At 41.4% G+C, this 17,552-nt stretch overlaps 1 protein-coding gene across 5 annotated transcripts in view; it reads left to right on the top strand.

Moving 5' to 3' along the window:
* Positions 1–83: 83 nt before the first annotated feature.
* NCBP1 (nuclear cap binding protein subunit 1) overlaps positions 84–17,552 on the top strand; it is a 48,375-nt gene continuing 30,906 nt past the window's right edge. For 2 of the 5 annotated variants that reach the window (XM_070519148.1, XM_014859746.3), the window contains exons 1-3: positions 84–259; positions 16,729–16,817; positions 17,348–17,448. Coding sequence is in view for 2 of the 5 variants with exons in the window: in XM_014859746.3 (XP_014715232.2) it covers positions 226–259; positions 16,729–16,817; positions 17,348–17,448 (224 nt within the window). In the remaining 3 variants the exon portion in view is untranslated. Of the gene's footprint in view, positions 260–12,477; positions 12,497–16,728; positions 16,818–17,347; positions 17,478–17,552 lie in introns of those variants that run through there. The other 3 variants (XM_070519149.1, XM_070519146.1, XM_070519147.1) reach the window with 2 other exon arrangements.

The following is a 17,552-nucleotide window of genomic DNA, read 5'->3' as shown; positions in this document are numbered from 1 at the left end:
CTTGGCCCGGTGAGCCCCCGGACGCCGGCCCTGCGGGATCCCAGCCCGCCGAGCCCACCCGGCCGCCTCTGCTCCTTGCGCTTCCGGGAGCCGCCGCGAGCCAGTGCGCCTGCGCGCCGGCCACTCCGCGCACCTCGCCGGTGTCCTCGCGCCGGCCGGCGGCCCAACGGTTCCTGCGGCGCTTCCCGCCCGGTGTCTCGGCTCGGCAGCGCTCCGGCGTGCGGCATGTCGCGGCGGCGGCACAGCGACGAGAACGACGGTGAGTGTCCCTGGCCCTCCCGCCAAGGCCGCACCCAGGTGGGGCCGAGAATTGGCTTCCTTGGTCTTCGGGTCTCTAGCGAAGGGACGGGAAGCCCTTCCCCCGGGAGCCTTCGGACGCCGCCGAGGGAAGGAGGGTGGCACAGCGGCAGTGGCCCGGCGACCCCCGGAAAGCCCCTGCTTCCCCCCGCCCCAGCTCCTTTAGTCGTCGGCCGAAAGGAGGCCTGGTGGCTCCCTGGTCTCTAAGGACTAGGATTTGGTCCAAGCAGGAAGGTACACCGGTGTCTGTGTGGCCGCCTCTTAGGGACAGCGACAGGGACCCACTAGTACCGGTGTCTCGTTTTGACCCTCAAACTGCCTGGAGGAGAGGAACAAAGCCGGGACTGAGAGATCTGACGAATCGTAATCTGCGCTCTGCTCCTGTGCCGGTCACTCGCTGACCTGCCTTCTTTCAAGCTGCAGGGAAAGAAAGCTCTTATCCACGCCCAAGAGGTCACTAATAGACAGGTGCATGTTGTTATGTTCGATTTTGAACTGGCCGTAAGCGTATTTCCCTCGTGTAAGAAAGAGTGCTGGAAAACTAACTGGAGAGCTCTTAGTTTACAATTCCTTTTTTTTTTAATTAATTTTTTTGAGGAAGATTAGTCCTGAGCTAACATCTGCCGCCAATCCTCCTCTTTTTGCTGAGGAAGACTGACCCTGAGTTAACATCTATGCCCATCTTCCACTACTTTATATGTGGGACGCCTGCCACAGCATAGCTTGTCAAGCGGTGCCGTGTCCATACCTGGGATCCGAACCGACGAACCCCGGGCCGCCAAAGCGGATTGTGCAAACTTAACCGCTGCGCCAGGCCGACCCCCGAGAACTCTTAGTTTAGATCAGGGGTTCCCATGTCCATTTGGAAGGTTGATCTCATGTCCCCATGGTGTTGCCGTCATAAAAACCAGGAATAATTTTGCTGGTTAAAAATAAAAAAGATACGTTACAAAAATAAGTCAAGAACACACGTCCACAAGAAAAAGAAACTAGGAGTAATTGTGTATTAATATTTTAGTCTATTGTTCTTTGAAAAGAGTATAGTGTACTGGTTAAGAAGCCAGACTTTGGAATCAGAGGGTTTAAGTTCAAAGCAAGACTCTACCATTCACTTGGTTATCTTGCCCAGGTTATAGCATCTCTTCAATCCTTAGTGTGTAATGATGTTTATTCTATCATCTGTTCATGCTTAAGAGGTGATAAACATTAGCAGATGTCAACAATGTAAGAAAAAATATGGAACAAAAATTTTTAATTGAATTAATTTTCTCCACTAACCTTTTTCTCTCCTTGAATATTGGGGCAGTTGTGGGTAGAGGCAGAATCACATGTATTTCGTTTTAACAATGAAACATCACATTTCTGCTTGGGTATGGCTTGGTAGGATATTCTAGCCCAGCCTTCTCATCTGACACCTAGGGTTGTAGAGTTTTAGTGGACAGGCGTACCTTGGAGATATTGTGCGGTCAGTTCCAGGCCACTGCAGTAAAGCAAGTCGCACGAACTTTTTTATTTCCAAGTGCATATAAAAAGTTATATTTACACTATAGTGTAGTCCATTAAGTGTGCAATAGCATTATATCTTTTTTAAAAAGTACATACCATAATTAAAAAATGCTTTATTGCTAAAAAATGCTAACCATCATTTGAGCCTTCAACGGGTCATAATCTTTTTGCTGGTGGAGGGTGTTGCCTCAATGTTGGCGACTGCTGACTGATCAGGGTGCTGGTTGGTGAAGGTTAGGGTGGCTGTGGCAGTTCCTTAAAATAGGACAACAATGAAGTTTGCCACATCGATTGACTCTTTCTTTCACGAATGATTTCTCTGTAGGATATGATGCTGTTTGATAGCATTTTACCTACAGAAGAACTTCTTTCAAAATTGGAGTCTTCTCAAACCTCGCTTTAGCAATTAAGTTGATGTAATATTCTAAATCCTTTGTTGTCATTTCAACAATTTTCACAGTGTCTTCTCCAGGAGTAGATTCCATCTCAAGAAACCACTTTCTTTGCTCATCCATAAGAAGCAACTCTTCATCCATTCAAGTTTTATCCTGAGATTGCAGCAATTCAGTCACATCTTCAGGCTCCACTTCTAACTCTAATTCTGTTGCTCTTTCCACCACATCTGCAGTTACCTCCTCCACTGAAGTCTTGAACCCCTCAAAGTCATCCGTGAGGGTTGGGATCCCGTTAATGTTGCTATTTTGATATCTTCCCATGAATCGTGAATGTTCTTAATAGCATCTAGAATAATGAATCCTTTCCAGAGATTTTTCAGTTTACTTTTCCCAGATCCATCTGAGGAATCACTATCTATGGCAGCTATAGCCTTACAAAATGTATTTTTTAAATAATAAGACTTGCAAGTTGAAATTACTCCTTGATCCATGGACTACAGAATGGATGTTGTATTAGCAGGCATGAAAACAACATTAATCTCATTGTCCATCTCCATCAGAGCTCTTGGGTGACCAGGTGCCATGTCATTGAGCACTAATATTTGGAATGGAATCTTTTTTTCTAAGTAGTATGTCTCAGCAGTGGGCTTAAAATATTCAGTAAACCGTGTCGTAAACAGATGTGCTGTCATCTGGGCCTTGTTGTTCCATTTATAGAGCACAGTAGAGTAGATTTAGCATCATTCTTCAGGGCCCTAGGATCTTCACAATAGTAAATGAGCATTGGTTTCAACTTAAAAGTCACCAGCTGCATTAGCCCCTAACGAGAGAGTCAGCCTGTCCTTTGAAGCCAGGCATTGACTTCTCTCTAGGTATGAAAGTCCTAGATGGCATCTTCCACTATAAGGCTGTTTTGTCTGCGTTGAAAATCTGCTGTGTAGTGTAGCTGCCTTCATTAGTTATCTTCGCTAGATCCTCTGGATAACTTGCCACAGCTTCTACATCAGCACGTGCTGCTTCACCGTGCACTTTTGTATTTGGCAGACAGCGTCTTCCCTTAAACCTTGTGAACCAACCTCTGCTGGCTTCACGCTTTTCTTCTGCAGCTTCCTCTCCGCTCACAGCCTTCACAGAATTGAAGAGAGTTAGGGCCTTGCTCTGGATTAGGCTTTGGTTTAAGGGAGTGTTGTGGCTGGTTTGATCTTCTGTCCACACCACTAAAACTTTATCCATATCAGCAATAAAGCTGTTTTGCCTTCTTATCATTCGTGTAGCACTTTTAATTTCCCTCAGGAACTTTTCCTTTCATTCATAACTTGGCTGGTGCCAAGGGGCCTAGCTTTCAACCTGTCTCAGCTTTCGACATGCCTGCCTCGCTAAGCTTTAATCATTTCTAGCTTTTTTTTTTTTTAAGATTTTATTTTTTTCTTTTTCTCCCCAAAGCCCCCTGGTACATAGTGCTGTATTTTTAGCTGTGGGTCCTTCTAGTTGTGGCATGTGAGATGCCGCCTCAGCATGGCTTGATGAGCGGCGCCATGTCCTCACCCAGGATTCGAACCAGCAAAACCATGGGCCGCTGAAGTGGAGCCTGGGAACTTAACCACTCGGCCACAGGGCTGGCCCCATTTCTAGCTTTTGATTTAAAGTGAGAGTTGGGGGGCCGGCCCTGTGGCCGAGTGGTTAGGTTCACACACTCCGCTTCAGCAACCCAGGGTTTTGCCCGTTCAGATCCTGGGTGCGGACCTGGTACCGCTCATCAAGCCATGCTGAGGCTGGCATCCCACATAGCAGAACTAGAAGGACCTACAACTAGAATATACAGCTATGTATTGGGGGGCTTTGGGAAGAAAAAGAAGGGAAAATAAAAAAAGATTGGCAATAGATGTTAGCTCAGGGCCAACCTTAAAAAAAAGAGAGAGTCATGCAACTCTTCCTTTCACTTGAACACTTAGAGGTCATTGTAGGGTTATTAATTGGCCTAATTTCAACATTGTTGTGTCTCAGAGAATAAGGAAGCCTGAGGAGAGGAAGAGAGATGGGAAATGGCCAGCCAGTGGAGCAGTCAGAACACGCACATTTGTCAATTAAGTTCGCCGTCTTATGTGGTCATGGTTCATGACGCCCCAAAACAATTACAAAGTAACATCAAAAGTCACTGATCACAGATCACCATAACATATAATAATAATGAAAATTTTGAAGTATTGCAAGAACTACCAAAATGTGACACACAGACATGAAGTGAGCAAATGCTGTTGGGAAAAGGCACTGATAGACCTGCTTGATTGCCACACACCTTCCGTTCTGTAAAATTTTTAAAAAACGATATCTGGGAAGCACAATAAAGCGAAGCCCTATAAAGCGAAGCGTGTCTGTGATTGACATGGAGACACAGCTAGCAGTGCCCAGACACCAGGGAAAGTGAGTCTGGGGGCTGGGGGTCGGGAGAGTTCTCTTTACTACACAGGTGTTACCATGCTGCATGCTTAGGGTTTTTTTAACACAGGCAGCTTTTTGTATAATCTATGTACAGGGCACAGAAAACACAATTTTCATGTGCTTTGAATTTGATTAATCAAACATTCATGTGCTTGAAGTCATCACTTGGGGTTTAGAGAACTTGAGCTTTTAAAGTTCCTCCCATCTTCTTAGCTTTTCTCATGCTTTCGTTTCTCCACTCTTTCTTCTTCTGCTCCCTTCTAGGGCATCTCTAAAGGGGGAAAAGTGTTTCCAGAGGACAGCCTGAAGAATTGGATGTGAATACTTTTGCTTTGGTTATTGAGATGCTGGCATAGCTTTCTTGGGAGTTAGCTTCTTTTAATACTAGCTGGCAGCTAAGTCACTGTCCACTTGGGTCTTCCTGCAGGAACCTCAGAATAAATAAGACAAAAAGAAGTAAAATAAAGAGTCCATTAATCAAAGTTTACTATGGTGAATAATTTAGTAGTGGAAGTTTATAGTTCCTCTTGAATACTACACCAAATCTGGAACTTTTATAAATTGCTATAATTAGTAATGATCAACTAGGGTTTAGCCTAAATAGTGATCTGAATCAAATATTTTTTAGATACTTTCCTTTTAGTTAAACATCTACTAATTTTTTTAAATTTAGAAATATTAGAAGCTTAGGGGCCAGCCCCGTGGTGTAGTGGTTAAGTCTCGTGCATTCCACTTCGGTGGCCTGGGTCCGCAAGTTTGGGTCCCGGGAGCGGACCTACTCCACTTGTCAAGCCTGGCTGTGGCAGAACCCACATACAAAATAGAGGAAGATTGGTGCAGATTTTAGCTCAGGGTGAATCTTTCTCAAGTAAAAAAAAAAGAGAAGATTGGCAACAGATGTTAGCTCAGAGCAAATCTTCCTCACCAAAAAAAAATTTAGAAATATTAGAAGCTTAAATATTTTAAAAGCCTATTTTAAAATAGGCTGAATTATTGTAGTCGGAATTAAATAGATACATCTGAGCATCTCTGAATTATTGTCAGCTCTTATGAGTCAGTGACTGCCATGACTTTCCATATGCTTGACTAGATAAGCATCGTTTATACAACAAATATTTAACCATGCCAGGCACTGTCCTGACTACTGACAGTACAGCAGTGGACAGTATAAAGATGGAGCCTCCCTTTTACAGACAGAAAATCAAGTCAAATGTGATAATGGTATGAAGAAAAATAATACTAGGTAAAAGGTAGAGCCTGCTGTGGGGGAGGAGTTGCTGTTTATTGGTTGGTCAGGGAAGGCCTCACTGAGAATGGCATCTCATCGGAGGCCTGCAGGAGGTAAGGGAGCAAGCCAGATGGCTGTCTGGGGAAAGCAGTGGTCTAAGAGTGCAAAGGCCTGGAGGCTGGAGCATTCCTGTTGTGATCCTAGAACAGCAAGGGGCTAGTGTTGCTGGAGCCGAGTGAGATGGGGGAGAGTTGTGGGAGATCAGATCAGACAGGGAGCAGAGGATCGGCTTAGAGAGGGCCATTTTAAAATTGCATCTCTCTGTTGCCACTAGAGGATCCAGGATCCAGAGAGACAAGCTGGAGACTGTACCAGTGAAGTTCATCTGGAGGGCAATTTATAGCCGAGTGTAAGGATCCTGGGACACCACCACATCTAACTCATTTCTTAGCCTCTCTTTAAAAGCGCCCCTGAAGCTTTTCAGTTATGGGATTTGCATACAATAGCTGTTCAATACATTGTTTTGTTCTTTAAGTATTTAGATTGTCTGTAATCTTGGCCAAAAACCCATATTAGCCCCTTTTAAGGGACTTAGAATTAGGTCCTTATCTTTTAGACTGTGCCTGGTTTTTTTACTTAACTGTAGAAAAAATAAAACGAATAGAAGTGAAGAAATTTGTTATTCTGAGAAAAAGTGTAGTTTGTTTCAGGAGGTGATAGTTATCTCTCCTTTAAATCTGCTGGATCCAGGTATTTACTTTTCCCTTTTTCCCCTGTTGGTTTTTGTTACTTTACTTTCTCTTTCACAGGGTTGGCTTTTGTTTTCCATTTTGTGGGTCTAAAGTTGCTTACAGTACATGTAATCCTAAATAAGGTTATAAGATGTAGTACAGTGCATCTATATAAAATTAGGATCACCCTACAGGGGAAATAATTTGGTGTATTGAGATCCTTTCAGATGGGTTTTAATAGAGACCTGCTTCTCTCTTCTGTACTAGCCAAGGGTGTCAGAATGAAGTGGCAATATGTAACTTAAATTTACACTGTAAAGCTTCTACGTAGTTACATTTTAATATAAAATTTGTTCTTGCTTTGGGAGCTACCATAGATAAGTTTTCTGGAGGGTATGTGAAAATATTCAGCTAATTCCCAAAATTTTATTCTGTCGACGAAAATAATCCATATCCAATCTATAAATGAAAATTTGGGTGAGTTTATTCTGAGCTTAAATCCGAGGATTATAACCCGGGAGAGTCTTTCCACAAAGGAACAGAGCACTCCAAAGAAGTGGGGGTATAAGGGTGGTTATATACCCTCAAAGAGGATGTTTCACATAGGATTGAAATGTCCCTTTTACAATAGTCGCGAGACTGCTCGAGACTGCTCTGTCGGCACAGCGATTGATGGAAATAGCAGGTAGGTCTTCTGTCTCAGTGAACACAGCAGGGTGGCAGTCTGTTGTCTCCAGCTGGGTGGTCACAGGTGAGCTGGGAGGTGAGTGCAGCAATCAGTTCCTAGCCTAAGGAAAAATGCTTATCCCTAAGGAAATGCTAACGTGGGAGAAGTTGCACCTTTATTTCAAGGGCCTTTGTTCTGGCCATAGGAAATGTCTAAGCAGATATGCAATGCGAGCTCAATAGCCACAGTCAGGCCCTTTTGAAAAAAAAAGTCACGCCGAATTAGGTTTTACCAAATGGCTTCCTCATATACTCCAATATATCCTATTGCTTGCCATTTTTATTTGTCATTTCCCCCTTTTGATCTCTAATCTTTCGATAGAAAGCATTGATGATCAAAATATTGTCCCTCGGCGCCAGGGTGGTTGCTGCCTGCCCTGGGTCCATCATGTCCCTCGGTGCTAGGCTTTTATTTCATTTATTTGCCTAGTCGTCCACGTTGGGGGGAAATAGTGGACAAGCATGGAAGTATATTTATTAACAGAGGAAGCATTTCATATGTTATGTAATTAATTTAGATTGTTGCACAAACATTGCATATGCGCTTTTCTATGACACCTTGCATTTACATTGTATATGATTATAGAACAAGCACAGTAACGATAATAACAGCATTTTTGAAAGGATTAGTCTGAAATGCATTCTTAGTCATAGTCTCTAGCAGAAAAGGAAATTTGTCTAGGGTTATAAGACAGATCAACCATCTCAAGCCGTCGAGCAATCATTACTCTAGTTTGTATGCTACTCTTACAACACTGAGTAAAGAAAACAACAATTAGTTTGAATATTATGACTAGTACAAGAATTCCAAGAAGTAGTAAAAATAGGAATTCCAATCTAGATTGGAAAAGGGAACTGATACCGGAAGGGAGCTAACCAAACAACTCAAGACTGGGTGTCGGATCGCATAAGGCATCCACTTGCTTCTTCATATGTTTTAGCAGAGATAACACATTGGAAGATTCATGACGTATAAAAGCACAGCATTCAGTCTGAATGATTGTCTATGTACCACCTTGGGATGCAGTAAGAATCTCTAAAGCCATTCTGTTTTGAAGGACAGCCCTTCTCATTAAAGGCATTTCAGTATTTAATGAGACTATTCCTGCTTGACTATCGTTAAGGGCTTCTTGAGTAAATTTAGTCAGATCTTCCATATGTAATAATGACATCTGTTAGCTCCAAAGAAGGAGCAAATATGGCTGCAAATATAGCCATACCAGTGGAGCACTGAACAAGCCCATCCGGCCTTAAAGAGAAGGAGATTGGCGACAGGTTTTAACTCAGCCTGACTCCTTCCCTGCTTTTAAAGGAAACTCGGGGTGCAATGTTTTAGCCATCCAGGCAGTAGCCAAGGCCAAAGATTTGTTCCACATAACCATTGAGTTCCATTAGGAGTCACTCGATAAATTCCTGGCCTTCAAGACCAGTCTGTTCCAAATTAATCACTTTAAGTATGATAGCATTCCAAACAATTATAAAATAGGTATACAGTTTAAGCATAACAAAGGTTTAAATGAGGAGCTATAAGGTTGGGAATACAGGCCTGGTCCGGAGTCTTGGGACAGCTGTCTACAACAGATGTCGTCTTCTTCTCCTCCTGGTATTGTCCTTTCCAACAGGGCTGCAGAGAGTCTTATTTGATGTCTCTCTCAATAAATAAATTCTTCAGGTTACAGTCCATGATCCTTAAGTTCTGGGACTTCTCTGTGAAAGAATCAGCTACAAATCTTTCATTTCTTTTAAGCACCACAATAAGACCATGAAAACATGTAATACATCCCTTAAGCAAACCTGGTTTATATATTTCTTCATTTAATTGCATAGGCTGTTGTATTATTTAAAAAGGAGACAGCCGATGTTTACAAAAAGTAGATAGAAGATTAAGGAGCACTAGCAGAAGAGCTTTTGGCCGTGAGAGAGTAAATGCTTCTGAAAGCTTGCCAATTAAGTTCTAGTTGTGCCGTTCGTTTTACCAGTCCTGAGGATCGAGGATGGTAAGCACAGTGGAAATGCTGCAACATTGGCCAAACATTACAAACAGATTTGAGTTCCCCAGTCACTGCGTAACTCGCGAGGAATTCCTCAAACAGGAATTATTCTAATAGTAATTACCTACTGTTAAAGCCGTTGCTCTTCTGCAAGGAAAGGCCTCAAAACAATGTGAGAACATACAGATCATTACAAGATATGTTTATCCTTGAGATGGTGGCGTTTAGACAAAGTCCTATTGTCATACCTCAAAGGGTCCCTTAGGAAGGGAAAGTGCCCTTGTGACCCATGGAGTGGGTTTCTTATTGGGCCCGAACCACATCTGCGAAGGGGTGTCAAAAATTCCCCCTTTTGACTGCCACATCTGTTTCTGTTGTTCTGTGGCAATTTCTTGAGCCTGTAGAAGGAAATCTTACTGGGTTAGCAGAGTTAACAGAAAGTAGCAGGCATTCTTGAGGCCAGACAGTGTAACATCCTCACCTACACTTAAGTAAGACTCATTTGTAAACCAAATTAAACAATAGAATGTAGTCGTGGTCTTCTCTCCCTTGTGATGTTGGAAGCAAGGTAACAAGGTTAATGGTTGGAGCAAATTATAAATTAGTTCCTGCATCCAGGGGGCAGGCAGTCAAGAAGACTTCTAGATGTCAGAGTCAAAGCATCTTTTTGCAGCTTGAAATGTCTGATGATGTCATTGGGCATTCAGGTATCTTTTTGAGTGGCTTACAGCTTACACAGCAACAGATAGGAATCTCTCTTAAGTTTCTATCAAGTTGTTCAGCTTCAGTTTGCAAGGTTTCAGGAAAAAGAGCATGATCAATTCTCAATGATTCCAAATAAAAATGAGGGAAAAATTGAAAACATTAGTTTGGAGATTTGTAACCAGATATTTCAGTAGAAGAATTCAGGATCCAGTTCAGTTCACAGGTAGGAAAAAAAAAAAACCTCAAAGACAATTAACAGAACTAGGTTCCAACATCCACAAATGTGCATTATAGTTTTTTTTTTTACTGAAACATAATTCTCTCCAAAATCACCCTCATTTTTACCAAAGATAGTCAAATTAAGACTAATTGGTTTGCAAAATAAGTTTAGTTTCAAGAAACTTGGCCCAATTATTTACATAAGTGCAGCAAGAATAGCAATTGATCATATAGGCTCTTAAATCTGCTTTTGCTGGAATTTTTTTATGAGGAATCTCAGATTGAACTTTAAAGACTTCTCGAGGCCAGAAAAGCCAAGCCAAGGATTTGTGCCATCAGGCCTTGCCTGCACTACCTTAGATTTGGGTGAATTTCTCTCCTTTCTTGAGATTCTCCAAAATATTTCGAGGTTCATCGCACCTGCCAGATAAGCAAGCTTCCTTACTTACCAGGTAAGATTGCTGGAATCTCTCTCTGTAAAGCAAGGTACCAGGCCCATATTTCCAAGTGGCTTTATTTCCAGAAAGTCAACCTTATTCCTCAAAGGCAGTATTGTCATATCTGAGTCTGTATCTTTCTCTCAAACATGACATTCCAGTCAAAGTTTTGGTAAGATAACAAATGTGTCCTGTTACAAGGAGAACAGATTCTTAGTGAACTTATGCAAATAACTATATTGCCATGAAATAACCATACTCACTCACAAAGGGTTTCCAAATTCTGGAGGGATCAGGTCGGGAGAAAAAGATAAATGTTTCAGTTTTGCTCACAAAGGTATAATTTCACTGATTGCTATAAGACATGGTTAGCATAAGAGAAAAGATTTCCTTAAATCTGAGAAAACAAAACAACACATCAAAAACAATATTTCAAACAAAAGTCGTAAAAATTATAATCATCCTCAGTTCATTCAGTCCTGTATAACTGGTTCTTGATCTTAATCTCTGTTAGCAGTTTTGTTTTTTAACATTAAAACTCATTTGTTTAATTGGATTTACTTTAATCTTAGTCTACTTCACCTGACATAAAACTACTTTCAGAATTTCTCCTTCACATACCTTCTACAACTTTCTTTTTGCCTTCAGAATTTGTCCCATGCTTTCTTTCTTCCCTTCTAGTACATTAGGACAAATTTATCTTTCTTAACCAACCAAACAAAATATTTCCATTGTTTATACCCTTTTTACTGAAAACATACATTTTAACTTTCCTTGAATACAGAGCTGTTTTCCTTAATTTCCAATAACTTTAATTACATATGTTCATTAGAACTTTTAACCATTAACAGACCCTAGTAAACACTAAAAGGTAAGCAATTACAAATTGTCTTTTATATCAGCATTCTAAACACTTCATAATTTCTAGGAACACATCACTTTACAGTAAAAGACCCATAGACTTTAGCATCTCTGCAATCAAAACCAAAAGCAGATAAACTTAGATGTTTAGCAACGTTTGTTCTATCCAATCCAAAAATTACCCAGATACTCAGATTTTTATCATTTAACTTAACTTGGCAAAACTCAAGATTGTTACCAAAAGAATTTCGGAGGTGTTTTTTCCAAGTATACAGACCATAAAACAGTGATTGTACCCACTTTCATGTATTTAAACCGTTTGTTTCCAACACTTATGTTCAGATTACCTATGAAAACCTCATGAGACATGAGACAAAACTGGTCCTCATTTAAAGCTATTATTTTGCTGACGAATTTCTAACAGACAGCATGAACTTATTTGACTAGTAAACCCAGGCTGCATGACTGCATCGTATGCAAATACCAACAACTCTGACAACAAGACTATTTTCAATCAAACCAACAAACTTAACCAAGCTTTCATTTACCAAAGGTTAATTCACATCACGTTAACTTTGAAAGACACTGGGTTAATTTCTACTACATTTAGAATTTATGTAAGCACTTACTTTAAGCCAAAACTTTTGATTTCTCAGAAACTGGGTTTTAACTCAAATTACATTCCAGGTTGATCTACCTGTCCAACTGCATCACAAAGGCACAGACAAACCCAAGTTTTCGATTTACAGGAGGTCCAGGTTCCGGTCAGGTCCAGCCTGAACTTAAACTCAACTTGGTGACAACAGAAGAGATGATGAGCAAAACAGACAAAGAAAAGAAGAGAAGAGATCAGACCTCGCGCTCATGGCCTCTTCCAGAGGGTTATCAAGATAAGAGTCACACAACAGTTCCCATGCTGGGCACACAACCCCAGCAGGACAGTTCACAGAATAAATCACAGGTCTCCTACCCTTATAACTGACTAAGTAGGTGACTAAAATACTCAATGAGTCAACTGTCAAGAGAGGGCACCCCACTTAGGGTTGCTGGGGTGATCAGGCCCAGAAACCCAAAGTTGGGGCTCCCAGGGGTGGAGCCTTTTACTCCTTAAAGATTTCTTTGTTTCCCGGTTGCAAAGCTCAAAAGGAGGCAAAAATGGCCATTGTAACTCTAAGAGAGATGAAGACATTTGGGTTAGTTCTATTCAGAAAAACCTTTTGTAAGCGCTTACTTTAAGTCAATGGAATAGAGCTCTTTAGAAAAGAAGAAGGAGATGAGCTCTGAGATTCCAAAGGCAACTGCAGAGGAGATGGAAGGGATAAGCGGGTTGGGACCGTTTCTGACTTCTTATCCTTTTTTTAAATTCAGATACAGTCTCTGCCAATTTACGGTTAGTCTCCTGTAAACAATTCACTTTATCATTATTACGTTTTGAAGCCTCTAAATGCCAGTCATAATAAGCTTCCCATTCTTTTGCTTTAGTTTTAGAGCCTGCTCTTTCTATTTGTGCGCGCAAATACAGTAGCTTTGAGATATCGAACGTTCCCCACTTTGGCCACTTAAGTCATTCTTAGTTAATCCTTCCCATTTTGTTAGATACTTGCAAGTACTGCTTCCATTCAGGAAACCAGCTTGAGTCCCATTGGGAGGTTGTCCATACCGGGAGCTGGCCGGCTTTAAAAGCATGGTTTTCCCATTTCCTTTTTGCTTGTCTGTTTTTTCTTTTTTTAATAAAGTCTGAACAACTTCTGAGGACAGTGTAGTGGGTCAGAAGTGTGCTGCTTGTGAGTGTTACTCCCTATAGAAAGGTCGTAAACACTCTCTTACGTGCCTCGGTTTTTCCTCCGGCAGTCTAAAACCAACATGGGGCTCGGAAGCGCGGGTGACCAGCCCTTATGTGCGCGTCCCCGGACGAGCCTGTAATTAATTACCATGAATGAGAGTGGAGTTCCCTATGGGACTGCTGCCCGTCGCGAGGATTGATCCTCTGACACTCCCGCTGAGGTCCTTAGTCACCTAAGGGTGCCTTTTGGTAAAGGCCGGGAAGAGCAAGTGTCCCTTTTCTTCAGAGCTGAAGACATTCAGTCTCTCATTTCTCTATCAAGCAGTTTGTTCAGACTCTATAAACACAACTCTTTCCAATTCAAAGCCAAATTAAAAGGACAACCAACCCAGCTCACTTCAAGCTCCTCTAAGCCCCTGAGGCTTAGGAATTCTCTCTAGGTTTTTCTCCACCTAGGAACTGTACCGGTACCCCTCAAAACCTCTAGTCTTAAGACCTTACCCAGCTCATATAAACTCTTGGACCGTCAACTTAAAATAAGGAGGTCCGGGTTTCAGGAGAACTCACCAAGGTCACCTGAAGAATGCAGTGATCCGGGGGGCTCAGTGGGCCCTTATTGGTACCGAATGCCGGTTCATTGTAGATTCCAGGTGGCCTCCGGTGGGTGTCTCTGAAATCCTGCCGCGACTATGCCAAGAATTCTTAATTAAGGTATTTTATTTTACCTCTCCATGCTCTTGCCCAGTTCTCTTGGGTTCAATATCCTGTTACCATCCATGAATTCAGACTGGGTGTGTAGTTTCCCCCTCCTTCATATTCTCTCGAATATCAGGTGAGAGTGGGGGCATCTCTTACTTCTTAATGCTTTTTGCCTCCTCCCATTCTCCAAACAGAACTTGTCCTGCCATATAGTGAAAACGGAAAGAAGAGAGAAAGGAGGTGTTACAGTTCAGAGATAGGGCTGTGTGCTTGTATTTTCTAGTTTTTCTTCAGAAATGCTACTTTCTCTTCCCACGGCATTATTTTATCCTTTTCAAGCTTACAAGAAAGCCTGGGAGGGTTACTTGGAAGACTGGAGAATGATTTCGAACTGATTTGGGAACAAGCCAGCTGGATAGTTAATTTAGGGAGGGTGTGGAGGTGGGATATGGGATAAAGATTTGGCAAAGTAGATGGGCCAAAAAGAAGGGAACTAGTTAAGGTTTAAAAAAAGACCAAAAAAAAAAAAGATAACTGCTCTCATTTAGCTTGTTTTCCAGCGTCTGCATTCTCCCAACCTTACCCGAATCTGGTTCTGAAGAACACTGTTAGTATGTTCTGCTTTCTAGAAGTTTGTCGACGTCAGCATCACTGACATTTTGGGCTGGGTGATTCTTTGTTGTGGGAGTTGCCCTATGCAATGTAGTAGGTTTAGCAGGATCCCTGGCCTCTGCCCACTATATGCCATAGCACTCCCCAAGTTATGACAACTAAAGTGTCATCAGAGATTGCCACTTGGCCCCTGGGCGGCAAAATCTCCCCTGGTTGAGAACCACCCCTCCAGGAGAAAGGCTATTTTAATGTCCTGGCTGACAGCTTCTATAAACGTTGCATCAAATATGCAGCTTTTTTCAGTGAATGAGTCCTGGAAATAGAAGACCTCTGTGTGAAAGTTGGCTCTTCAGGTGGGGGAACCTTTATAGATCCTGTGACTCAGATGTCATGTATACTTGAGAATCAGGGTCACTCATCCCACTATGCCACACATGTCCACGACTTTACGTGGGCAGATAGCACCAGGAATACATCTCAGCTGTCATGCTGTGTGCCTGTTGTATTTCTTATGGCATTATGCATTCAACACTATATTTATTGGTTAAGCCAGATCATAATGATAACTAAGTGGTACAGAATCAAAGCACACAGTGCTTTGCCCTGTGACCTTTTATAATACTTCCGTCTGGTGCTATCTGAATAGTAGTAGATTGGTTTTATTCAGCTTAAGTTCAAGTGGTACCTGAAGATCATTTCAATCATTGGAGACTTTTAACACCTCAAGCTTAGAATAGCCAAGTGCTGTGTTCTATGAGAATCATCATACGGTTCAAGCCAAATGTTCCAGTGGCAAGTAAGTGATTATGAACTATAAAAATCATTCAGTTCCTTTGGCTGTACAAGTCTGGAGAAGGTTGAAGTTATCTATAACTTGGCTCCTGAGTAACCCTGTATCTAACTGCAGATTTTCGTTTCCTTGTCCACATGCCATCCTAATAATTAGTTGGTAGAAGTAAAAAATTGAATTATATTGGGAGACTAGCCAACATTGTGTATAGCAACAGCATCACGTTCCATACTTAGCACTGTTATTTAAAATTTTTTAAGCCTTATGTTATTCCACAAAAGGATGTAAGGTGCATGTGTTAAGGTTTTAAACAAAATGGTAAGAGATCATTAACAGCAAGAGTGAACAGTAGATAGTCCAGTGCCTAAGGTTGATTTGTAGCACAGCCTCATTCAAGTTGAATTCTTTAGCAACCAAAAGGACGGATAGATGATCAGTAATGATTTCAGAATGGTAGATCTTTCTTTTAAGCTTGTTTGAGTGATATGGTTTTTTAACATAATAGGATCAGTGGTTAAAGTAGGGAATCAAGAGCCAGTTAAGGCAGGGAATCATTCCCCGCCAATTTTGATGTAGTGCCCAGGACTTTTCTGAGTATATGTCTGCCGATTGTAACTGTCATTGTTTGGGATGAACTATACCCTAGTGCTGTGTGGTCTATAGAACCAAAACTGTTAACTGAAGACTTAAGAGCCCGGTCACCTGTAAAGCTAGTGAGGAATCCTAATGTTTTGTGCTCCCTTTCCCATCTTTTGAAGTTTTCCTCTTTATACCTAATACAAAAGCTTTTTCTTTTTCCTAATGAAGGTTTTGCCAAAACATTCAGCTTGGTTTTGCACCCATGTTTCATCAGTTTACAAAATAATTTTCATTATTAGAATAATGAGTACTCCTGGCACTGAGGTTTTAAGAACAGCAACTGAGGATCAGTAAACAACTCATGTTTAGAGAATGGGAGTAGAAGTACAAGAGAATTGCAGTGTTCTAACTGCTAGTGGTTGGCAAATTGTGGGCACCGTTCCTGCCTATCCACAGAGATGGACAGTGCTGCTGCATTGCGTAGCTCCCCGGGGCACTATCCACACAAAATTTAACATCAGTAATGCCTTCTGGAGTTATTATAGTGTCCCTAGGTATGAAGACTTGCTTAATCTAGGCTTGTCTGAGGAGTGGAGGGTCAGTTGAGAGCTACTGTGTGTAAAAAGTAGGGCTTCTGGTAGAAAAGGGAGTGTAGCATTAAAAAAGTTAAATAAAATTTGTGATAGCACATTCATCATGTAATGTTAATTTTTTTACATTGTTGAAACAGGGGGACAGCCTCACAAAAGGAGAAAAACTTCTGATGCAAATGAAACTGAAGATCATTTGGAATCTTTAATATGCAAAGTAGGAGAAAAGGTATGCACCAAAATAGGTACAGACTGATGGGCTTAGGGTTGTAGTTGACTGTGCTTGTCGAATTTCTGCAGCTGAAAACTTGATGATCTAAGTTTTAAGCAAAGCTTGTGTTGTCATGCATCTGTATCCCAAAGTAAATGCGTATTAAAACCCTTGGGATGCAGATAATTGAGAGTTAAATGTTTTTAGTAGTTTTCCTAGAGTATGAGTCTTGGAAGAAACCTTAGGAAATAGTCCTCTCAATTTATAATGAAGGATCAAACCAATTCTGGATACTTGAGGTAGTTTGCCCAGTCATGGTGAGTGCATTAGTTAGAGAGAATAGAGCCCGTGGTATCCTCCCATTTCTAATGCTTACTCTGTCTTAGACTGCTTACTTTTAAAATCTCATTCATTCATTGATTTCTGAAGAACAATACCCAAATTGATTTATGCATATAAGACTTGCACTTTTTTAATGCTCACCTAGAATATTTTAATTCAATAATGGATGAGTACTTGACACATATTTAACATGCTGTCCTCTACAGAGTGCCTGCTCTTTGGAGAGCAACCTAGAAGGCTTGGCTGGTGTTCTGGAAGCTGATCTTCCTAACTACAAGAGCAAGATCTTAAGGCTTCTTTGTACAGTGTATGTATGCAAAAGATTTATGAATCCAGGTGATAATGTATTATCTACTCTTAAATGCTTTGGGAATGTTCAAAAGATGCGTGTATGTTCTGAATGTTCTTAGC

Source organism: Equus asinus, chromosome 10 (genome assembly GCF_041296235.1).
Source record: "Equus asinus isolate D_3611 breed Donkey chromosome 10, EquAss-T2T_v2, whole genome shotgun sequence".
Classification (NCBI taxonomy): Eukaryota; Metazoa; Chordata; class Mammalia; order Perissodactyla; family Equidae; genus Equus; species Equus asinus.
This window is presented reverse-complemented; position numbering and strand designations above follow the sequence as displayed.